This window comes from Oncorhynchus kisutch, linkage group LG14 (genome assembly GCF_002021735.2).
Source record: "Oncorhynchus kisutch isolate 150728-3 linkage group LG14, Okis_V2, whole genome shotgun sequence".
Lineage (NCBI taxonomy): Eukaryota > Metazoa > Chordata > Actinopteri > Salmoniformes > Salmonidae > Oncorhynchus > Oncorhynchus kisutch.
The window spans coordinates 46,963,196-46,988,671 of NC_034187.2; the positions used below are offsets into that span (position 1 = coordinate 46,963,196).

General features: G+C 43.3%; 1 protein-coding gene across 3 annotated transcripts; it reads left to right on the forward strand.

The window, feature by feature from the left end:
- Window positions 1–831: 831 nt before the first annotated feature.
- LOC109903818 (transcriptional repressor protein YY1-like) lies at window positions 832–23,818 on the forward strand. Of its 3 annotated transcripts, none has more exons than XM_031788450.1 (6): window positions 832–1,437; window positions 2,443–2,605; window positions 3,026–3,086; window positions 5,031–5,189; window positions 23,047–23,218; window positions 23,497–23,818. In XM_031788450.1, the coding sequence occupies exons 1-6, from the start codon at window positions 936–938 to the stop codon at window positions 23,535–23,537; spliced, it is 1,098 nt and encodes a 365-aa protein (XP_031644310.1). In that variant the 5' UTR covers window positions 832–935; the 3' UTR covers window positions 23,538–23,818. The 3 variants fall into 3 exon arrangements, with proteins under 3 accessions (XP_031644310.1, XP_020356381.1, XP_031644311.1); XM_031788451.1 differs by lacking the exon at window positions 832–1,437 and adding an exon at window positions 1,715–1,991 and having other exon boundaries at window positions 23,497–23,741; XM_020500792.2 differs by lacking the exons at window positions 23,047–23,218; window positions 23,497–23,818 and adding an exon at window positions 6,079–8,190 and having other exon boundaries at window positions 846–1,437.
- The last annotated feature ends 1,658 nt before the right edge of the window (window positions 23,819–25,476 follow it).

Sequence of the window (25,476 nt, forward strand, 5' to 3'; positions counted from 1 at the left end):
AGTATGATTAAATCCTGTTCTGTTACGAGTTGACACCTCTGGGCAACAGTGTTGGTATTGTGTGGTTATTGTTGTTGTTTTTTACAGGGGGCTATAACGATCAACATCATCATTATATACTGATCAAAAATATAAATGCAACATGCAACAAATTCTCATCATGGTATTTTTGTGCATTGAAATTGCCATCAATAAAATGCAATTGTTTTCGTTGTCCGTAGCGGCTGTGAGGCTGGTTGTACATACTGCCAAATTCTCTAAAACGGAATTGGCGGCGGCTTATGGTAAAGACAATAACCTAAAATTCTCTGGCAACAGCTCTGTTGGACATTCCGGCAGTCAGCATGTCAATTGCACGCTCCCTCAAAACTTGAGACATCTATGGCATTGTGTTGTGTGGCAAACTACACATTTTAGAGTGGCCTTTTATCATCACCAGCACAAGGTGCACTTGTGTAATGATCTTGCTGTTTAATGAGATTCTTGAAATGCCACACCTGTCAGGTGGATGGATTATCTTGGCAATGGAGAAAGGCTCATTAACAGGAATGTAAACAAATGTGTGTACAACATTTTAAAGAAATAACCTTTGTAAAACCTATGTAAAATTTCTGGGATCTTTTATTTCAGCTCATGAAACATGGGGCCAAGACTTTACATGTTGCATATATTTTCAGTGTAGTTAAATTGATTTCAAAAATATATTGTTCGTTTTTTCAATAGATGTATGTTTAAGTAACTAAACTATATTTGTTGTGATTTTAATTTAGTAAAATTATTTCAGGGGGACTTTTATTTTGAAAAGTAGCCGTATAATCACGTGACCTTAAAGTCGCTATTTTCACAATGCTGTGGAGACGGGAGTAGAACAGAGTTGAGTAGGTTGAAGGCAGTAAAAAAACATAACAGGTGTGAGGAATTCAGGGGTTTCCAACATGGCATCATGCGATACCCTGTACATTGAAACGGACGGCTCAGAGATGCCAGCTGAGATAGTGGAACTCCATGAAATCGAAGTGGAGACCATAGAGACAACAGTTGTTGGAGAGGACGACGATGAACAGCCCATGATCGCTTTACAGCCCCTTGACTCAGATGATCCACACTCAATGCATCACCATCATCAGGAGGTAATATTGGTGCAAACACGAGAAGAGGTGGTTGGTGAAGATGATTCGGACATGCACGGAGACGATGATTACGAGGACCAAATTCTTATACCTGTCCCAGTCCCTGCCGCGGAAGAGGAATATATCGAACAAACTCTAGTGACTGTCGCCGGGAAGAGTTCGGGGCGAATGAAGAAGGGGGGAAGCGTGAAGAGAAATAAAAAGAGTTACTTGGGTGCACCGGAGGCCAGTGGTAGAAAATGGGAACAGAAACAAGTACAGATAAAGACTTTGGAAGGAGAGTTTTCGGTGACCATGTGGGCATCGGGTAAGTTTAACGTTAGAGTTCTATTGAAAGTGTGTTCTTGCAAATTTGCCAGCTGTGTTGTTCTTGCGTTGTGTGCCTTGTAAACTGGGCCTCGTACGGGCGTTGTTCTCTGGCTAATTTTAGCAGAATTCTTAACTGTTTTTCAAGTCCGAATTGCATGCTGTGTATTTGAAATGTTTTTGTTTTTATGGGAAGCCATGTTTTATGTGTTGATGGGCGCCGCCATGTTCCCCTGGAACAGTATGGCGGACCGGAAAAATGGCGTTGATTTGGCCGGGGAAAGATGGCGGCGGTTGGGAGCGAGCGCGCTGTTGCTGGCTCCAGGAGTAGGCCGCTGTGGCGCAGTTCAGCACAGGGGCCTCTGTTCGAAACTCGTGAAAAGCGGGGGAGGGTGGGGAGGGTAGATGTCAGACTGTATATGCTACAGCTAGGCACCGTTCTAACCGCGGCGAAGAGTCGACAAGAATGGAATCTCAATTATTTATATGCGTCTTTAAAACAAAACAAACTGTGCAAAGTCTGCCTTGTTGGCTTTATGAGACCGACTGACCTGAGTGAGAAGATGTCGTTCGATTATTTGACTTTCGTCAGACAGTTCGCTATGGCTAGCTAACTTTAATTCTAGTAACAAACTAATGTGTGTTCACAAACTTGAAACGGCAGCCAGTTAGCTAGCTACGTTGATTAGAGTTTTTCCAAATCCCGATGTTAGTCTGCCTGCATTGTTGCAAGTACAGCTATTCACTAAGTCGTACCATTTAAAAACTAGGGCCATTTAAATGGAACTAAAATGTGCACTTGCTGTTCAACTGTGCCGACCAAATACTGCTTTCAACTGTAAAATATAAGATTGTATACCATTTACACAACCATGCTCCCCAGTTTTAAGGCTATACATTTTCCAGGTGCTGGGAATGGTGACTAGCATTTTAATTGGCCATTTGGGTCAGACATCAAATACACATAATATCCCTGTTTTAACTCTGCTCTTTTGCTCGGACTCAGATGACAAGAAGGACATTGACCATGACACTATGGTGGAGGAGCATGTCATCGGGGAGAGTTCCCCTCCCGATTACTCTGAGTACATGACAGGGAAGAAGCTCCCGCCTGGAGGCATCCCAGGGATTGACCTGTCAGACCCCAAACAGCTGGCAGAGTTCGCCAGGTGAGCTGGTGACACAAGCACATGTTCATTAGGCACCTAACGGAGGGAAACTGGGAGGGACTTGTCCATTTAGAAACCCTTGTTTTTGTTTTCTGTTGCAAAACATGATCTGTTTATATTTAACTAGGCAAGTCAGTTAAAGAACAAATTCTTATTTTCAATGACGCCTAGGAACAGTGGGTTAACTGCCTTGTTCAGGGGCAGTACGACAGATTTTTACCTTGTCAGTTCGGGATTTGGATCTTGCAACCTTACAGTTAACTAGTCCAATGCTCTAACCACTAGGCTACCTGCCGCCCCTGTTGCGTGATATAATAAATAAAACCATATGTAGGCTTATGTACTGTTACAATGTTCCCCTCTTGTATTCACTACACTTGAGGAGAGTTCAAGTTCTTTGACCTATCATGTCTTTTACAGGATGAAGCCACGGAAAATAAAGGAGGACGACTCTCCCAGGACGATAGCCTGCCCCCACAAAGTAAGTGTGCTCTACTAGTCATAAGGACTAGATTCCATCGTTAGCGTTGTCAAATCCACAAGTGGTACCTTTGCGTTACCTTATCGCAGACACTGCCATTGGATGCAACAAAACCACACCCTACTTTATGTCTGACAAAATCCCCTGCAGCCATGTACGTTTATGCCACCGCGCTACAAGTTCAAACATTCGAATGCGTGATGTTCTATTGTCTACAGCTTGATTACACTGATACGATATAGCCTCCCCCCCCCCCCCCCCCCATCCAGATTTACATCAAAACATGTATATAAGCATATCATTATTTCTATCATTGATAGAGCCTAGACTTTCTAGCGCCGGTTTTGAACTTCTAACTTGGTAGGTATAATAGGAAGAGTGGCTTTTGACACGAGCAGACTCTCACTGATTTGTCGGTTTGTGCTTACATGTTGTGTAGCCATTAGCGATGATGCCAATGATAACTTTCTTCTGGTAGAGATGGAAAGGCGTTCCCAAAAACCTTCTCAGTTAACTTAAAAGTAGCCCATGGCTACCTGTTAGAATGATATGATTATTGGTATCTGTCCAGTGGCCATTTGTTTAGCAAACTGCAATCATATGAGTGCTACAGCAACAATGCTTAAAACCTCTCTGAGATACGTGGGTACGCTAGCGTCCCACCTGGCCAAAAGCCAGTGAAAATACAGAGCGCCATTTTTTTTTTAAATACTATAAAAATGAAACCTTCATGAAATCACACATGTAAGATACCAAATTAAAGCTACACTTGTTGTGAATCCAGCCAACATGTCAGATTTCAAAAAGGCTTTTCGGCAAAAGCAAACGATGCTATTATTTGAGGATAGCACCATAGTAAACAAAGAGAGAGAAGCATATTTTTAACCTTGCAGGCGCTACACAACGCAGAAATAAAAATATAATTCATGCCGTACCTTTGACGAGCTTCTTTTGTTGGCACTCCAATATGTCCCAGAAACATCACAAATGGTCCTTTTGTTCGATTAATTCTGTCTATATATATATATATATATATCCAAAATGTCCATTTATTTGGCGTGTTTGATCCAGAAAAACACCGGTTCCAAATATCTTGCAACAACTTGCAACAAAATATCTCAAAAGTTACCTGTAAACTTTGCCAAAACATTTCAAACTACTTTTGTAATACAACTTTAGTTTTTTTTAAATGTGAATAATCAATGAAATTGAAGACGGGATGATCTATGTTCAATACAGGAGGAAAACAATCTGTAGCTAGCTTTCTGGTCACGCGCCTCTATCTTAACAGTACACTACAAGTGACCCTCGTTTTGAACAGGGCTAATTCATTACACAGAGGAAAAACCTCAACCAATTTCTAAAGACTGGTGACATCCAGTGGAAACGGTAGGAACTACAAGAAGGTCCCTTAGAACTCTGGATTCCCAATGAAACCCATTGAAAAGAGTGACCTTAAAAAAAACTGAGTTTCGCCTGCTAAATAAGTTCTGTTATACTCGCAGACATGATTCAAACAGTTTTAGAAACTTCAGTGTTTTCTATTAAAATCCTATCCAAATAGGATTTCTACCCAAATTCTATCCAAATACTAATAATATTAGTACCTTCTGGGGATGAGTAGCAGGCAGTTCAATTCGGGCATGCTTTTCATCCAGATGTGAAAATACTGCCCCTTGTCACCAAGAAGTTAACCAAACAGTCTCTTCCTGGTGAGCACTTGCGTTAAAGGGTAACACCCATAAATACAATTCTTACATTTTTCCCAGACCTCAAGAGTAGTCTCCTAATGTGGTTTAAACATTGTTGAGGCCATCTTTTTAAAATGGTGTGCTTTTGGGAAAACAGAAACCTGGAGAAAGGTTTAAGTGCTCTGATGTGGACCTTTTGATCTTGTCATTTCTGAAATTACACAATGATTAATTGCTACCTTTGCCTCTGCAGGGGTGCACTAAAATGTTCAGGGATAACTCGGCGATGAGGAAGCATTTGCACACCCACGGACCGCGTGTTCACGTCTGTGCCGAATGTGGAAAGGCCTTTGTTGAAAGCTCTAAACTGAAGAGGCATCAACTTGTTCATACCGGAGAGAAGCCTTTCCAGGTATGTTTCCCCCAGCCCCTTCAAAATGGCTTCTAATTGAGAGATCTACAGAGATCTTGTCTAACAATTACAGTTTCACAGGGATGCCATCTGCACTTTTCGGCGATATTTGCCATTTTGATCTGAATAGGTAATCCACATGAGTAGTGTAGAGCTGTAAAAATCGGGCGGTGGCGCTATAAAAGAGGGGCATGAACAGATCTCCCTGGGAGAATCTCAATTGCATACTCCTCGTGTCCTCTCTCCCCTCGCCTCCTCAACTCAGCAAGAGGATGCGAGGGGTATGCAATTGAGTCTCGCCCTGTGTGATCACGCACCCCACGCAACTGGGACATTTGGAATGCAACTCCAGGTAAGCAACCTGTGTTTGAAATAATACTGTGACTATAGTTGCATGTATGTTTTGAAAGCACAAATTATTACACACAGTTATTAATGTTAGCAAGCTGCTTTGCTGTCACACTGCCATAGAGGAAAAATGGAGAACAGTGACAGTCATGCTTGTGCCTTTACATCACTGAAAATCGTCAGTTTCTAGCCCAAACCACTCAAAAGTTATGCCCCATATTACCGGAGCTACCTTCTCCGCTTTCTACTGCAATACTACTCGGTATCGTGATACCTGTCCTGGTATCACAATGTCAGTAAAATTTTGGTGTTCCGAAAACCCCATTCTAGCAGTTTACACTGTTCTTCTTGTTTCCGTGTGCATTTTTGTCACTTTTTTGTGCCCTCACCAGTTTGCATCCCTGTGTATACATTTTGTTTGATTTGGAACACTTTCAACTTAACTTAAACATGGCATGTATAGCCATACACCCATAGGTGCCCAGATTGTCAACCAGCATTGTAGCCTCATAATAAAATCTACTCTCTCCTTCTCTTTAAGTGCACGTTTGAGGGCTGCGGTAAGCGGTTCTCTTTGGACTTTAACTTACGCACGCATGTGCGGATTCACACTGGAGACCGACCCTACGTCTGTCCGTTCGACGGCTGCAACAAGAAGTTTGCCCAATCTACCAACCTCAAGTCTCACATCCTCACACATGCTAAAGCTAAAAACAATCAGTGAACCAACCCCCATATCTTCGCCTAATGTACAGAGAAGAAAACAACAAACTCTAATGATGCTTAACACCAACCCTGCCACCATGGCACGATCTTGAAAGAAAAGCATAACGTTTCTTCTTGTGAAGATGGGAAGTTCTTGGACCTGCAACCGATAAGACAAGTTATTTATAATGCAGCACCCAAAGAGAAGGAATTGACATTTTAAAGTTATGTTCTCCATCAGCATAGCAAAATAATTGCTTTTAAATTTTGTACCCTTTTTTTAAGTGTGCATATTGTACACTTTCTCTGGCTTAGTGGTATTATGCATGTTTGTTTTCCCTGGGGATTGAAATCTATGATGGCTCTTGGAGGAGAATTTGCAGTTTATTGTACTTCCTTGCTTTTCCCCCCTGTAAAATGTTTATTTGGATGGGTAGGGGTGTTCTTTACAGATTTTCATTTTGTATAATTGTAACGTACACATATATTGGAATCATGTAAATAATGGCAATGTGATTTTAAGTAGTGGTTTTCTTTTATCCCTGCACTGCCAGAGAGCAAAAACATGTTATATCCATCACATTCTTTCTGTTTAGTTGAACACACAATACAACCAGAACTGGTGAAACAGTTGCGTTATTGAAATATTTTTTACAGGCACAATTAACTTTCGCTAATATTGACCTCCCCAATAAGCGGCCAATAAAAACCTGTCCATAAGCAAGCAATTATTTGTTTGTTTCAGACAATTCCTATTGTATTTTTTAATTTATTTAACCAGGTAAGACCCATTGAGGTTAAACTTCTTTTGCGAGGGTGACCTTGCAAGAAGACAAAATAAGGAAATGGCAGCGTGTACATGAGAAATTCTAAATACAAATAAGACTGTGTCACAGGTTGGGGATACAATTTAAAGATTAGAAACAACTGAAGCTATTGCAAACAGTGTTGTCAATCAGTCTTAAAGACAGGCAAGGACACTAAAGTCCCTTAACTTTATCTTTTGAGGTTCCAGGTTGAAGGGGCATAATGGGAGAAAGAAATCCACATCTCAGTTCTAGCCTTAGGAACAGACAAGGACAGCAGCGACTGTGAGCAAAGACTTTGAGTGACTGATCTGGTCAGTAAGGAACATAGATACAAAGGGAGTTGTCCTATCAATGTTTGTTTGTAAACAAGGTGGTTAAGAGAGAGGTCCATTGCACCATAGCATACAGATCACAGTGATGGGTGAGTGATCTAGCATTTGTAATAAATCTTAAAACACCATAATATACGCTGTGTCCAGAGTTTGAGGTACTTGCTGAGTCCTGCATATAGACTATCGCCATAATCCGGCACTGATAAAGTGCTTTGAACAAGATCCTTGACTAACATTGAAACGCAAGATTTGTTCCTAAAATAGAAACCCAATTTCAGTTTCTCGATCAAGTTATGTGCTGTTTAAAATTCAGCTTTTTATCTAACCACTTCCCAAGATACTTATAGGAGGTGACTGTATCAATTTGCTGGCCTTAGTTAAAATCTGCAAGTGACTCCGTCTGTTTACTTTCAGGGAAGAGAATCATAAGTTTCAATTTGAAAAGCTACCTTTGAATAACATCAAAGCCAACTAAGTCCTGAAAAGCCTCAATATTAGATGCGCTAGAATAAATTAATTTGTAATCAGCATGGAGATTTGCAGAGTCAACCGTCTTCCCTATATCATTTATATACAGTGTAAAAAGGATCGGACCTAAAATTGAGGCCTGGGGAACTCCTTTTGTAAGCCTTTGAAACTCTGATTCCAAACCCTTTGTGCTACACACTGTTTTGTCAGAAAGGTAGTTTTGGAACCAATCCATTGCATCAGCGCTTTTAAACCAACCTTTTTTTAGTCTATACAACAGCAAGGCATAGTCAAGTGTCGAAGGCCTTTGATAAGTCAATAAAATGTGAAAAACAGTGATTTTTTTCTTGTCATGGGTATCTAGAATATCACCTACAATGTTACTTACTGCAGTAATTGTACAATGCTTGGCTCTAAAACCTGACTGGAATTGAGAACTGAGTTATTATGAAGAAAGTGAGTTTACCAGGTTTTACATATATTTTGCCAGTGCAGACAGTTTAGATGTGGGATTTATTTATTTTATTTCACCTTTATTTAACCAGGTAGGCCAGTTGAGAACAAGTTCTCATTTACAACTGCGACCTGGCCAAGATAAAGCAAAGCAGTGTGACAAAAACAACACAGAGTTACACATAAACAAAGACAGTCAATAACACAATAGAAAAATCTGTGTACAGTGTGTACAAATGTAGAAGAGTAGGGAGGTAGGCAATAAATAGGCCCTAGAGGTGAAAATAATTACAATTTAGCATAAATACTGGAGTAATAGATGTACAGATGATAATGTGCAAGTAGAGATACTGGGGTGCAAGAGGGTAAGTAATAATATGGGGTTGAGGTTGTTGGGTGTGCTATTTACAGTTTGGCTGTGTACAGGTACAGTGATCAATTCAAACATTTTCAAATCAAATTTAATTTGTCACTTACACATGGTTAACAGATGTAAATGCGAGCGTAGCGAAATGCGAGCGTAGCGAAATGCTTGTGCTTCTAGTTCCGACAATGCAGTAATAACCAACGTGTAATCTAACCTAACAATTTCACAACCGCTACCTTATACACACAAGTGTAAAGCGATGAAGAATATGTACATAAAGATATATGAATGAGTGATGGTACAGAATGGCATAGAGAAGATGCAGTAGAGGGTATTGAGTACAGTATATACAGTGGGGAGAACAAGTATTTGATACACTGCCGATTTTGCAGGTTCTCCTACCTACAAAGCGTGTAGAGGTCTGTCATTTTTATCATAGGTACACTTCAACTGTGAGAGACGGAATCTAAAACAAAAATACAGAAAATCACATTGTATGATTTTTAAGTAATTCATTTGCATTTTATTGCATGACATAAGTATTTGATCACCTACCAACCAGTAAGAATTCCGGCTCTCACAGACCTGTTCATTTTTCTTTAAGAAGCACTCCTGTTCTCCACTCATTACCTGTATTAACTGCACCTATTTGAACTCGTTACCTGTATAAAAGACACCTGTCCACACACTCAATCAAACAGACTCCAACCTCTCCACAATGGCCAAGACCAGAGAGCTGTGTAAGGACATCAGGGCTAAAATTGTAGACCTGCACAAGGCTGGGATGGGCTACAGGACAATAGGCAAGCAGCTTGGTGAGAAGGCAACAACTGTTGGCACAATTATTAGAAAATGGAAGTTCAAGATGATGGTCAATCACCCTCGGTCTGGGGCTCCATGCAAGATCTCACCTCGTGGGGCATCAATGATCATGAGGAAGGTGAGGGATCAGCCCATACCTACACGGCAGGACATGGTCAATGAGCTGAAGAGAGCTGAGACCATAGTCTCAAAGAAAACCATTAGTAACACACTACACCGTCATGGATTAAAATCCTACAGCGCACGCAAGGTCCCCCTGCTCAAGCCAGCGCATGTCCAGGCCCATCTGAAGTTTGCCAATGTCCATCTGGATGATCCAGAGGAGGAATGGGAGAAGGTCATGTGGTCTGATGAGACACAAATAGAGCTTTTTGGTCTAAACTTCACTCGCCATGTTTGGAGGCAGAAGAAGGATGAGTACAACCCCAAGCACACCATCTCAACCGTGAAGCATGGAGGTGGAAACATCATTCTTTGGGGATGCTTTTCTGCAAAGGGGACAGCACCATATTGAGGGGAGGATGGATGGGGACATGTATCGCGAGATCTTGGCCAACAACCTCCTTCCCTCAGTAAGAGCATTGAAGATGGGTCGTGGCTGGGTCTTCCAGCATGACAACGACCCGAAACACACAGCCAGGGCAACTAAGGAGTGGCTCCATAAGAAGCATCTCAAGGTCCTGGAGTGGCCTCGCCAGTCTCCAGACCTGAACCCAATAGAAAATATTTGGAGGGAGCTGAAAGTCCGTATAGCCCAGCGACAGCCCCAAAACCTGAAGGATCTGGTGATGGTCTGTATGGAGGAGTGGACCAAAATCCCTGCTGCAGTGTGTGCAAACCTGCTCAAGAACTACAGGAAACGTATGATCTCTGTAATTGCAAACAAAGGTTGTTGTACCGAATATTAGGTTCTGCATTTCTGATGTTTCAAATACTTATTTCATGCAATAAAATGCAAATTAATTACTTAAAAATCATACGATGTGATTTTCTGGATTTTTGTTTTAGATTCCGTCTCTCAAGTGTACCTATGATAAAAATTACAGAACTCTACATGCTTTGTAAGTAGGAAAACAACAAGTGGAAAAAACAACAAGTGGTTGTTGTCCTTGATGATCTTTATGGCCTTCCTGTGACATCGGGTGGTGTAGGTGTCCTGGGGGGCAGGTAGTTTGCCCCCGGTGATGCGCTGTGCAGACCTCACTACCCTCTGGAGAGCCTTAACGGTTGTGGTCGGAGCAGTTGCTGTACCAGGTGGTGATACAGCCCGACAGGATGCTCTCGATTGTCCATCTGTAAAAGTTTGTGAGTGCTTTTTGTGACAAGCCAAATGTCTTAATTCCCCTGAGGTTGAAGAGGCACTGCCGAGCCTTCTTCACCACGCTGTCTGTGTGGGTGGACCAATTCAGTTTGTCTGCGATGTGTACGCAGAGGAACTTAAAACTTCTCCCCTCTCCACTACTGTCCTGTCCAATGTGGATAGGTGGGTGCTCCCTCTGCTGTTTCCTGAAGTCCACAATCATCTCCTTTGTTTTGTTGACATTGAGTGTGAGGTTATTTTCCTGACACCACACTCCGAGGGCCCTCACCTCCTCCCTGTAGGCCGTCTCGTCGTTGTTGGTAATCAAGCCTACCACTGTAGTGTCATCTGCAAACTTGATGATTGAGTTGGATGCGTGCATGGCCACGCAGTCGTGGGTGAACAGGGAGTACAGGAGAGGGCTCAGAACGCACCCTTGTAGGGCCCCAGTGTTGAGGATCAGCGGGGTGGAGATGTTGTTACCTACCCTCACCACCTGGGGGCGGCCCGTCAGGAAGTCCAGTACCCAGTTGCACAGGGCGGGGTCGAGTTTGATGACGAGTTTGGAGGGCACTATGGTGTTAAATGCTGAACTGTAGTCGATGAACAGCATTCTCACATAGGTATTCCTCTTGTCCAGATGGGTTAGGGCAGTGTGGTTGCGATTGTGTCGTCTGTGGACCTATTGGGGCGGTAAGCAAATTGGAGTGGGTCTAGGGTGTCAGGTAGGGTGGAGGTGATATGCACTTCAATGCACTTCATGATGATGGAAGTGAGTGCTACGGGGCAGTAGTTGTTTAGCTCAGTTACCTTAGCTTTCGTGGGAATAGGAACAATGGTGGACCTCTTGAAGCATGTGGGAACAGCAGACTGGGATAAGGATTGATTGAATATGTACGTAAACACACCAGCAAGCTGGTCTGCGCATGCTCTGAGGACGCGGCTTGGGATGCCGTCTGGGCCTGCAGCCTTGCGAGGGTTAACACGTTTAAATGTTTTACTCACGTCGGCTGCAGTGAAGGAGAGTCCGCAGGTTTTGGTAGCGGGTCATGTCAATGGCACTGTATTGTCCTCAAAGCGAGCAAAGAAGTTGTTTAGTCTGTCTGGGAGCAAGACAGGGCTGCGACAGGGCTGGTTTTCTTTTTGAAATCTGTGATTCACAGTCGACCCTGCCACATACCTCTTGTGTCTGAGCCGTTGAATTGCGACTCTACTTTGTCTCTACACTGACGCTGAGCTTGTTTGATTGCCTTGCGGAGAGGAATAGCTACACTGTTTGTATTCGGTCATGTTTCCGGTCACCTTGCCCTGGTTAAAAGCAGGAGTTTGCGCTTTTTGGTTGGGGAATGTTTTAATAGTTGCTGTGGGTACGACATGCCAATGCACTTGCTAATGAACTCGCTCAGCGAATCAGCGTATTCGTCAATGTTGTTGTTTGCTTCGATTACGTGGATTGGGATATGTTCCGCATTACGTCAATCTTGAAGTGGTCGGACCAGCGTTGAACAGACCTGAGAGCGGGTGCTTCCTGTTTTAGTTTCTGTCTATAGGCTGGAAGCAACAAAATGGAGTCGTGATCAGCTTTTCCGAAAGGAGGGCGGGGGAGGGCCTTATATGCATCGCGGAAGTTAGCATAACAATGATCCAGGGTTTTACCAGCCCTGGTAGCACAATCGATATAGTCTTGTTTTCAGATTAGCCTTGTTAAAATCCCCAGCTGCAATGAATGCAGCCTCAGGATATGTGGTTTCCACATAAGCTGCTCAGATAGCTGATGCTTAAAGTTAGTGAGGGAGATATAAGACTCGCACTTCAGAGATTTTTGCAATTCGTTCCAGTCATTGGCAGCAGAGAACTGTAAGGAAAGGCGGCCAGAGGAAGTGTTGGCTTTGGGGATGACAAGTGCAATAAACCTGCTGGAGCGTGTGCTTCGGGTGAGTGTTGCTATGGTGACCAGTGAGCTGAGATAAGGCGGGGCGTTACCTAGCAATGACTTACAGATGACCTGGAGCCAGTGGGTTTGGCGACGACTATGAAGTGAGGGCCAGCCAATGAGAGCATACAGGTCGTGGTGGTGGGTAGTATATGTGGCTTTGGTGATAAAACGGATGGCACTGTGATAGACTACATCCAGTTTGCTAAGTAGAGTGTTGGGGGGTATTTTGTCAATTACATCGCCGAAGTAAAGGATCAGTATGATAGTCAGTTTTACGAGGGTATGTTTGGCGGCATGAGTGAAGGAGGCTTTGTTGCAAAATAGGAAGCCGATTCTAGATTTAATTTTGGATTGGAGATGCTTAATGTGAGTCTGGAAGGAGAGTTTACAGTCTAACCAGACACCTAGGTATTTGTAGTTGTCCACATATTCTAGGTCAGAACCGTCCAGAGTAGTGATGCTAGTCAGGCGGGTGGGTGCGGGCAGCAATTGGTTGAAGAGCATGCACTTAGTTTTACTAGCATTTAAGAGCAGTTGGAGGCCATGGAAAAGAGTGTTGTATGGCGTTGAAGCTCGTTTGGAGGGTTTTTAGCACAGTCTCCAAGGAAGGGCTATCATTGATATATACACAGAAAAGAGTTGGCCTGAGAATTGAACCCTGTGGCACCCCCATAGAGACTGCCAGAGGTCCGGACAACAGGCCCTCCGATTTGACACACTGAACTCTATCGGAGAAGTAGTTGGTGAACCAGGCGAGGCAGTCATTTGATAAGCCAAGGCTATCAAGTCTGCCGATAAGAATGCGGTGATTGACAGTGTCGAAAGCCTTGGCCAGGTCAATGAAGATGGCTGCACAGTACTGTATTTTATCGATGGCGGTTATGATATCATGGTGGCTGAGGTGCACCCATGACCAGCTCGGAAACCAGATTGCATAGTGGAGAAGGTACGGTGGGATTCGATATGGTCGGTGATCTGTTTATTAACTTGGCTTTCGAAGATTTTAGAAAGGCAGGGCAGGATGGATATTGGTCTATAACAGTTTGGGTCTAGAGTGTCTCCCCCTTTGAAGAGGGGGATGACCGCAGCAGCTTTCCAATCTTTGGCGATCTCAGATGATACGAAAGAGAGGTTGAATAGGCTAGTAATAGGAGTTGCAACAATTTTGGCTGAATATTTTAGAAAGAGAGGTTCCAGATTGTCTAGCCCGCTGATTTGTAGGGATCCAGATTTAGCAGTTGGTGGGTGCTGCAGGGGGTGCTGAGATGTTGGCAGCCAGATGGAATGCATGGCCAGCCGTGGAAAAATGCTTATTGAAATGATCGATAATCATAGATTTATCGGTGGTGACAGTGCTTCCTGTCCTCAGTGCAGTGGGCAGCTGAGAGGAGGTGCTCTTATGCCTTATGTAAAGGCGTGACAGGCTGCTTTCCAGACTTTTGGAATGGTATTACTCACCAATTAAATATTTAATATGAAAGTGAGAGGGGCAGCAATGATCTCTGCACCCATTTTTTTTAAATAAGGGTTTAATTCATCCTGGCCACCCGCTTTCTTAATATCAATAGATGCGAGTGCCTTTTACAACTTCTGAAAGCTCAATCTCGGTAAAATGGATTTAGTGGTTTTCCATAATTTCGAAGACTGATGAAATATTTTTAAACAAATATTTTTTGGTTAATGTAAAAATACCTATCACATTTAGTAATGGCAGAATGCATTTGAAACTTCACACACGTTATAACTTGTTTGACTTAATATTTTTTTTATCGATAGTTGGCTGGAAAAGGTGCTTAGGTAGCGGCAGATAGCCTAGCGGTTAAGAGCGTTGGGCCAGTAACAAAAAGGTTGGTGGTTCAATTGCTGAGCCGGCAAGGTGGAAAAACTTACCGTTCTGCCCATGAGCAACACAGTTAACCGCCCAACAACTGCCCCATGGGCCTCGATCACATCAACCGTGATTTGCATTTTGGTACACCAGAAGTACATTCATTTCCAATAGAACGCTGCATTTTCCTTGCAGCATTGCGTTGCAGATGCATTGCGTTCTGTGGTGCATACGTTGGATTTAACGAACTATGCGTGGACGGTTTGACAGAAATGTTAGCAGAAGGTGAATGTTGGACTTTTGTTACACACAAATCCAGATGATGCTGTGTACTATTTTGCGTAAGACACTGTCGGTGTAATCAAGGCATAAGGCAGTCCCCGCACCTCTCTGATTCCACCCCATACAATCATATAATCGACGACTATCATCAGAAATCAAGCGATATGAATCAGACATTGGGGCGCTGCCTGACCCACTAGTTGGTCAGATAGTTCAAATCAACGTTTCATTTTGTGGTGTAGATGTACTGTGTTGACAATGACACAATAACGCGAGAACACCAGCATGGCCGACGACCAGACCTCCCTTGCCTTGCCCGCCATAGGAAGCAAAATGGTCATTAATAAATAATAAGTGCATTGCATTTGTAGCTCTGAAATTAATACCAAATATTTTAAACATTGTTTTAAACTTCCTCTGAACGAGCTCCGGCAACTCGTGACCCAGCTGGCTAGCTTAACTGACATTGCTAGCCAGTGGTCTCGTTGCTAGACCGAGGGAGCGTTCCAGGTTGCAGGCCGACACGGGTGCATTCATTGCTAGGCTGCGGTTGTGTTGCTAGCCCACGGGTTGGTTCAAATTGCTGAACCGGCAAGGTGGAAAAACCTACACGGGTGCATTACAGATGGTCTTCATTGCTTCATAATTCCTGGGTGTATTACGACGGATAGTTAACATAACAGAGTCGAATAATTGGTTCAGAAGATTTGATGATTTATTGGCCTCGTATTTATTTTTTTACAAATCCCAAATCGGAAAACCATATATCCTGAGGCTGCTTTTATTGTAGCTGGGGATTTTAACAAAGTTAATTTGAGAACAAGACTACCTCAATTCTACCAGCACATTTACTGTTGTACCCGCTCTAGCAGAAACACTGGACCACTGCTACTCTTACTTCCGCGATGCATACAAGGCCCTCCCCCGCCCTCCCTTTGGCAAATCCGACCACGACTCCATCTTGCTTGTGCCGTCCTATAGGCAGAAACTCAAACAGGATGTACCCGTGACAAGAACCATTCAACACTGGTCTGACCAATCGGAGTCCACGCTTCAAGATTGTTTTGATCGCGTGGACTGGAAAATGTTCTGGGAAGCCTCAGACAATAACATTGATTTATACGCTGACTCGGTGAGTGAGTTTATTAGGAAGTGCATTGGAGATGTTGTACCCACTGTGACTACTAAAACCTATCCCAACCAGAAACCTTGGATAGAAGGCGACATTCGCGCAAAACTGAAAGCACGAACCACCTCATTCAACCATGGAAAGAGGTTGGGGGAATGTGGCCGATTAAAAACTGTAGTTATTCCCTCCGCAAGGCAATCAAACAAGCGAAATGTCGGTATAGGGACAAAATGGAGTCGCAATTGAACGGCCCAGACACGAGACGTATGTGGCAGGGTGTACAGGCAATTATGGACTACAAAAAGAAAACCAGCCATGTCACGGACACCGATGTCTTGCTCCCAGACAAGCTAAACACCGTCTTTGCCCGCTTTGAAGATAATACAGTGCCACTGACGCGGCCCGCTATGAAGGACAGCGGGCTCTCCTTCTCCGTGGCCGAAGTGAGTAAAACATTTAAATGTGTTAACACTCGCAAGGCTGCTGGCCCAGACGGCATCCCTAGCCGCATCCTCAGAGCATGCGCAGACCAGCTGGCTGGTGTGTTTACGGACATATTCAATTGCTCCCATATCCCAGTCTGCTGTCCCCACATGCTTCAAGATGGCCACCATTGTTCCTGTACCAAAGAAGGCAAAGATAACTGAACTAAATGACTATTGCCCTGTAGCACTCACTTCTGTCATCATGAAGTGCTTTGAGAGACTTGTTAAGGATCATTTCACCTCCACCTTACCTGCCACCCTACACCCACTTCAGTTTGCATACTGCCCCAACAGGTCCACAGACGATGCAATCTCCATCACACTGCACACTGCCCTACCCCATCTGGACAAGAGGAATACCTATGTAAGAATGCTGTTCATTGACTAGAGCTCAGCATTCAACACCATAGTACCCCCCCAAGCTCATCATTAAGCTTAAGGCCCTGGGTCTCAACGCTGACCTGTGTAATTGGGTAACAGTAACTTTCTGATGGGCCGCCCCCAGGTGGTGAAGGTAGGAAACAACATCTCCACTTCGCTGATCCTCAACACTGGGGCCCCACAAGGATGCGTGCTCAGCCCCCTTTCCTGTACTCCTTGTTCACCCATGATTGCGTGGCCATGCATGCCTCCAACTCAATCATCAAGTTTGTAGACGACACAACAGTACTGGGCTTGATTACCAACAATGACGAGACAGCCTACAGGGAGGAGGTGAGGGTACTCGAAGTGTGGTGTCAGGAAAACAACCTCTCACTCAATGTCATCAAAACAAAGGGGATGATTGTGGACTTCAGGAAACAGCAGAGGGAGCACCCCCCTCTATCCACATCGGCGGGGCAGTAGTGGAGAAGGTGGAAAGTTTCAAGTTCCTCGGCGTACACATCACAGACAAACAGACAGCGTGGTGAAGAAGGCTGAAGAAATTTGTCTTGTCACCTAAATCCCTCACACACTTTTACAGATGCACAATCGAGAGCATCCTGTCGGGCTGTATCACCGCCTGGGACGGCAACTGCACCACAAGCCTCTCCCGAGGGTAGTGCGTGGTCTGTACAACTTATCACCGGGGGCAAACTACCTGCCCTCCGGCACACCTACACCACCCGATGTCACAGGAAGGCCAAAAATATCAATATCAAGGACAACAACCACCCAAGCCACCGCCTGTTCACCCCGCTATCATCCAGAAGTTGAGGTCAGTACAGGTGCAACAAAGCTGGGACCGAGAGACTGAATATCTTAAGGCCATCAGACTGCTAAACAGCCATCACTAACATAGAGAGGCTGCTGCCAACATACAGACCCATATCACTGTCCACTTTAATTAATGGATTTAATAAAGGTATCACTAGTCACTTTAAATAATGGCACTTTAATAATGTTTACATATCCTACATTACTCATCTCATATGTACAGTATATACTGTATTTCATACCATCTATTGCATCTTGCCTATGCCACACAGCCATCGCTCATCCATATATTTATATGTACATATTCTTATTCCATCCCTTTACATTTGTGTGTATAAGGTAGTTGTTGTGAATTTGTTAGATTACTTGTTAGATATTACTGCACTGTCGGAACTAGCAGCACACGCATTTCGCTATGCTCGCATTAACATCTGCTAACCATGTTTATGTGACAAATCAAATTTGATGTTCTGATTTTACAGCCCATTGTTACACAATTATTTACAAACAGAAGCAAAATCACCATTACAATAACAACACAGTAACATAAAAATACTGGTTCAGGCAACATATAATGGCAACAACCTCACTAGTGTTCTGACTTTACTTTCATTAATCTGATGACTGTTATTTATTTAATCCACTAACTATGTTTAATTGTTACCCGATTAAATAACGGAAGAGGTTGTTTAAAGAGTTACCATCTCCTGAATTAAACTCTAAGGTATATCTAGTTCATCGATAAATAGTAATCTTATTAATCAAATCAAATCAAATGTATTTATATAGCCCTTCGTACATCAGCTGATATCTCAAAGTGCTGTACAGAAACCCAGCCTAAAACCCCAAACAGCAAGCAATGCAGGTGTAGAAGCACGGTGGCTAGGAAAAACTCCCTAGAAAGGCCAAAACCTAGGAAGTAACCTAGAGAGGAACCAGGCTATGTGGGGTGGCCAGTCCTCTTCTGGTTGTGCCGGGTGGAGATTATAACAGAACATGGCCAAGATGTTCAAATGTTCATAAATGACCAGCATGGTCCAATAATAATAAGGCAGAACAGTTGAAATTGGAGCAGCAGCACGGCCAGGTGGACTGGGGACAGCAAGGAGTCATCATGTCAGGTAGTCCTGAGGCATGGTCCTAGGGCTCAGGTCCTCCGAGAGAGAGAAAGAAAGAGAGAATTAGAGAGAGGACACTTAAATTCACACAGGACACCGAATAGGACAGGAGAAGTACTCCAGATATAACAAACTGACCCTAGCCCCCTGACACAAACTACTGCAGCATAAATACTGGAGGCTGAGACAGGAGGGGTCAGGAGACACTGTGGCCCCATCCGAGGACACCCCCGGACAGGGCCAAACAGGAAGGATATAACCCCACCCACTTTTCCAAACCATAGCCCCCACACCATTAGAGGGATATCTTCAACCACCAACCTACCATCCTGAGACAAGGCCGAGTATAGCCCACAAAGATCTCCACCACGGCACAACCCTCCACCACAGCACAACCCTCTTATCATATCATCATTCTGAACAGTCGTAATCTCATGCATCTGCAAAAGCCCCAGCTGTGCTCATGATTGCACACTGAATGGCGCCGAAGGGGATGGCTGCCGCCTTATCGTCTCTTAACCAACCATGCTATTTTGTTTGTTTTTTCGTGTTGTTCGTAACTTGTTTTGTACATAATGTTGCTGCTACCATCTCTTATGACCGAAAAGAGCTTCTGGACATCAGAACTGACATTACTCACCTCAGATTTGACGAAGAGTTTTTCTTCAATGAGTCGGACGGGGGGGATATACTACTACAGACACCCGACCAGGACCAGATCCCTGTCATTCGCTGGAGAAGGAAAATGAGATTTTGCGGAAAAATATCAGGGTGCCTTGTGAGGATCAGGCAATGAGTGGCTAATCTGCCTTTGCCTTCCATCCTGCTAGCTAACCATCAATCGCTGGAAAATAAATGGGACCAACTGAATTAACGTATATACTACCAACGGGACATTAAAAACTGAAATATCTAATGTTTCACCAAGTCGTGGCTGAACGACGACATTAACAACATACAACTGGTGGGTTATACACTCTAGACAGCAGGATAGACCAGCAGCCTCTGGTAAGACACGGGGCGGAGGCCTATGCATATATGTAAACAACACCTGGTGCACGATATCTAAGGAAGTCTCAAGGGTTTGCTTGCCTGAGGTAGAATATCTCATGATAAGCTGTGGACCACACTATCTACCTAGAGACTTTTCATCTGTATTTTTTTGTAGCTGTCAACATACCACCACAGACCGATGCTGGCACTAAAACCGCACTCAGTGAGCTGTATACCGCAATAAGCAAACAGGAAAACACTCATCCAGAGGCGTCGGCCCTAGTGGCCGGGGACTTTAATGCAGGGAAACTTAAATCAGTTTTACCTAAATTCTATCAGCATGTTAAATGTGCAACCAGAGGGTGAAATATTCTTAACCACCTTTACTCCACACACAGAGACGCATACAAAGCTCTCCCTCGCCCTCCAGTTGGCAAATCTGACCATAATTCTATCAAAAATTAAAGCAGGAAGCACCAGTGACTCGGTCTATAAAAAAAGTGGTCAGATGAAGCAGATGCTAAACTACAGGACTGTTTTGCTATCACAAACGGGAATATGTTCCGGGATTCGTCAGATGGCATTGAGGAGTACACCACATCAGTCACTGGCTTTATCAATAAGTGCATCGGGGACGTCGTCCCCACAGTGACTGTACGTATATGGGGCGGCAGGGTAGCCTAGTGGTTAGAGCGTTGGACTAGTAACCGGAAGGTTGCAAGTTCAAATCCCCTAGCTGACAAGGTACAAATCTGTCGTTCTGCCCCTGAACAGGCAGTTAACCCACTGTTCCTAGGCCGTCATTGAAAATAAGAATTTGTTCTTAACTGACTTGCCTAGTAAAAATAAAGGTAAAATAAATAAAATATACCCCAACCAGAAGCCATGTATTACAGGCAACATTCACACTGAGCTAAAGGGTAGAGCTGCCGCTTTCAAGGAGCAGGACTCTAACCCGGAAGCTGATAAGAAATCCCGCTGTGCCCTCCGACGAACCATCAAACAGGCAAAGCGTCAATACGGGACTAAGATAGAATCGTACCACACCGGCTCCGATTCTCGTCGGATGTGACAGGGCTCGCAAACTATTACAGACTACATCATCGGGGTCAAGCTTCCTGTGATCCATGACCTCTATACCAGGCGGTGTCAGAGGAAGGCCCTAAAAATTCTCAAAGACTCCAGCCACCCTAGTCATAGACTGTTCTCTCTGCTACCGCATGGCAAGTGGTACCGTAGCACCAAGTCTAGGTCCCAGAGGATTCTAAACAGCTTCTACCCCCAAGCCATAAGACTCCTGAACAGCTTATCAAATGGCTACCCAGACTATTTGCATTGCCCTCTTCTACGCTGCTTACTACTCTCTGTTATTTTCTATGCATTGTCACTTTAATAACTCTACCAACATGTACACTAGCGTTCAAATGTTTGGGGTCACTTAGAAATGTCCTTGTTTTTGAAAGAAGAGCACATTTTTTGTACATTAAAATAACATCAAATTTATCAGAAATACAGTGTAGACATTATTAATGTTGTAAATTACTATTATAGCTGGAAACGGCAGATTTTTTATAGAAAATCTACATAGGCGTACAGAGGCCCATTATCAGCAACCACCACTTCTGTGTTCCAATGTCACGTTGTGTTTGCTAATCCAAGTTTATAATTTTAAAAGGCTAATTCATCATTAGAAAACCCTTTTGCAATTATGTTAGCACAGCTGAAAACTGTTGTCCTGATGATTAAAGAAGCAATAAACTGCCCTTCTTTAGACTAGTTGAGTATCTGGAGCATCAGCATTTGTGAGTTTGATTACAGGCTCAAAATGGCCAGAAACAAAGACCTTTCTTCTGAAACTCGTCAGTCTATTCTTGTTCTGAGAAATGAAGGCTATTCCATGCGAGAAATTGCCAAGAAACTGAAGATCTCGTATAACGCTGTGTACTACTCCCGTCACAGAACAGCGTAAACAGGCTCTACCAGAATAGAAAGAGGAGTGGGAGGCCCCAGTGCATAACTGAGTAAGAGGACAAGTACATTAGTGTCTAGTTTGAGAAACAGATGCCTCAAGTCCTCAACTGGCAGCTTCATTAAATAGTACCTGCAAAATACCAGTCTCAACGTCAACAGTGAAGAGGCGACTCCGGAATGCTGTCCTTCTAGGCAGAGTTCCTCTGTCCAGTGTCTGTGTTCTTTTGCCCATCTTAATCTTTTCTTTTTATTGGCCAGTCTGTGATATGGATTTTTCTGTGCAACTCTGCTTAGAAAGCCAGCATCCCAGAGTCGCCTCACTAGAATTGTACTGTCAGAGAGAGTGGTGGAGGTGAGGTTCATTAATGTTCTGTTTTATATTCTGTGAACATAAGAAATGTCTTTTTGTAATATCTCTGTGGGTTCTGGGCAAAGAATTTGGCTTAGGACTTCTTCCTTTGGCCTCACCTTTTAAATAAGACATTAATTAAAAGAATCCTAACCTTCTGCTTCCTTGGGTGGTATGGTTCGGCAGTGCCAAGTCTCAAAGCATCCCATCACTCTACAAATCAAGAACCATCCATAAATCCAGACAATTTTACTAAGACTATATGACCAGTACCAACTGCTGCTGTCAATGACCAGTACCAACTGCTGCTGTCAGGTCTTACCCCTGCCCCATGGCTAGCTATCAGAGGATTATAACTGAAAAAAGAACATTAAAATCCTGGATCCTATCCTCTGCTGTTGTGATAATAATAGTAATTCCTAAGTTATTTAAACTTTTCCCATAGCGATTTGTGTTTTGCCTCTAGTTTATATCAGGGCTCCTTTTTCAATCATCTGCTAGATAAAAAGCTGAGTTGGTGGAGCAATATTTTTGCTCCACCAAAATGTCTTTTTGTCTACTCTTAATAAAGTACTATGTGCAATTGCTCTGATTTGAAAATGTGATTCAGTATTATTTACTATTGTGTTATCTTCCTATTGTTTCCTCTAGAATTGGTTTGGGAATGAAAGAAGAAAATTGGCCCAGAGTCAAGCTGTCCCCCAAATAAAACTAAGCTCTACAAATGTAACATGTCAGCTTACAACCTGTTTATGAGGGATCACCGTAAAGCAAAAGGTGTACCCACTAAAATTCTCAGGTAGAGGGCTGACATTTGATTTATAAAAACATCTGTGGTAGCTGTGCCTTGTTGGTTTACATTGTTGATATTCAAGTAAGCAGATTTCTGGATTACTGGTAGAAGCGTGGAATAATGTGTACACTTGATTTTCCTTCACTAAAGCCATATTTCTGTTTCTGTTTAGATGAAGCAAGTGGACATGGCAGAGTTCCATATGGCTGTGGCTGCCAAGAAGGTGGTCATTGAAGTAGAGGGCATGCCAGGTGGAATAGAGTTTTTTAAAAAGCCTTCCCACTATGGCATGGGCCAACTATCTACCATTTTGGAGGCAGGCCATGGCATCAAGTTCACAATAAGTAAGATGCAACACTCTACAATGTTTCAATTCAGAATTGTAATGTCTTGGTCATTGAGATGAACAACATTGACATGTACAGTACAGGCAGTGGCTTGACCCATTTACTTTAGACAATAATGACATTCCCTTTGAACAGATGGCCACTGCTCTCGCTAAAGGGCAACGGTGGGCTTTGCTATATATGGCCATCTACCACTTGTTTTTTTCTGTGCCAATATGTCTGCTGATTATGAAAATATGGAGCAAATGTTTGATTTTTAGAATATCTGTTTTCAGCTGGGGGTGGTGCTGGGCCTAGAGCTGGCGGTAGGAGTTGAGATGGGAGTGGAGCTGGGCCTGGAACAGGGAAAATTACATCCAGCCAACTTGACACAACTGTGGGAAGCATTGGAGTCGACATAGGCCAGCATCCCTGGTGAACGCTTCCAACACATTGTAGAGTTAAATCAAATTGTATTTTTCACATGCGCCGAACACAATAGGTGTAGACCTTACCGTGAAATGCTTACTGACAAGCCCTTAACCAACAATGCTGTTAAGAAAATATTTACTAAGTAAAGTTTAAAAAAGTAGCAATAAAATAACGAGGCTATATACAGGAGGTACTGGTATCGAGTCAATGTGCAGTGGTACAGGTCCATGCCCTGATGAATTGAGGCTGTTCTGAGGGCAGGTGTTTCTAATGTTTGGAATACTCCGTGTATAGTTTGTCTGTGTAGAACTCACACGCAAACACAGACAGACATTAATTCCTCAATCTTCTGAATCACTGTCCTCCTCTACATCTGTGCTGACCGAGCCATCACTAGTCAACATTGCAAATGCTTGCTGGAGCTTTAATATGTTCTGCATTTTATTTCGGGAGCAGCATAGAGTCACCCAGGGGAAAGCGTGTTGGCTCAGCCTCACACTGCCCAAGAGAAGCAAGGGCCTCCTCAAAAAGACCCAACTCTCTCTGGCAATAAAAAAAAGGCAATTTTGTACATCTGCTTGTATAAGGTGCTTCTCCTTTGCTGCCCTAAGGCACATGTTATGCAGCATCACTGCACGCTGCTTTGCCCAGAGCAGACTGTCCCCCAAATTGTTGGACAACTAGGACCAGACTATATGGTCTTTCTGGAGAACATCCACGTACTCCAGTCTTGGGTGGAATTGAGGTGACTTGTTCCTTCAATTGTAGGCGTTGATCTGCTGTTTTATTCGCTCTCGTGTCCGCTTGATTTTTCTGGAGAGCCGCACAGCAACGGTTTGTCCATCTGAAAAACACTTTTAAGAAATGTTTATAAAAAATCTTGAATTATGATAGAAATCTTTGATATAGTTCAAAGCACCTGGGTGAATGAGATTTAGCAGTGATATGCCAAATCAAATCAAATCAAATTTTATTTGTCACATACACATGGTTAGCAGATGTTAATGCGAGTGTAGCGAAATGCTTGTGCTTCTAGTTCCGACAATGCAGTAATAACCAACAAGTAATCTAACTAACAATTCCAAAACTACTGTCTTATACACAGTGTAAGGGGATAAAGAATATGTACATAAGGATATATGAATGAGTGATGGTACAGAGCAACATTGGCAAGATACAGTAGATGGTATCGAGTACAGTATATACATATGAGATGAGTATGTAAACAAAGTGGCATAGTTAAAGTGGCTAGTGATACATGTATTACATAAGGATGCAGTCGATGATATAGAGTACAGTATATACGTATGCATATGAGATGAATAATGTAGAGTAAGTAACATTATATAAGGTAGCATTGTTTAAAGTGGCTAGTGATATATTTACATAATTTCCCATCAATTCCCATTATTAAAGTGGCTGGAGTTGAGTCAGTGTCAGTGTCAGTGTCAGTGTGTTGGCAGCAGCCACTCAATGTTAGTGGTGGCTGTTTAACAGTCTGATGGCCTTGAGATAGAAGATGTTTTTCAGTCTCTCGGTCCCAGCTTTGATGCACCTGTACTGACCTCTCCTTCTGGATGATAGCGGGGTGAACAGGCAGTGGCTCGGGTGGTTGATGTCCTTGATGATCTTTATGGCCTTCCTGTAACATCGGGTGGTGTAGGTGTCCTGGAGGGCAGGTAGTTTGCCTCCGGTTTGCCAGGGTGTGATGCAGTGTTCAACAACACTGAATTGGCTGCAGTACTTGCATACTTTCTGACCAGGCCACGATAGAAAGAGTGCTACAGGACCAGCCAATGGATTGTAGCCAGCAGACAGAGAGTCATCTTAGTCTGCAGACTTTC

Bases quoted from the DNA above. Each gene is read 5' to 3' on its own strand.
- LOC109903818 (XM_031788450.1), top strand. From the start codon at position 936: ATGGCATCATGCGATACCCTGTACATTGAAACGGACGGCTCAGAGATG. The intron at 5,190-23,046 runs GTATGTTTCCCC...GTTTCTGTTTAG, and splicing joins CCGGAGAGAAGCCTTTCCAG to ATGAAGCAAGTGGACATGGC. The intron at 23,219-23,496 runs GTAAGATGCAAC...ATCTGTTTTCAG, and splicing joins TGGCATCAAGTTCACAATAA to CTGGGGGTGGTGCTGGGCCT.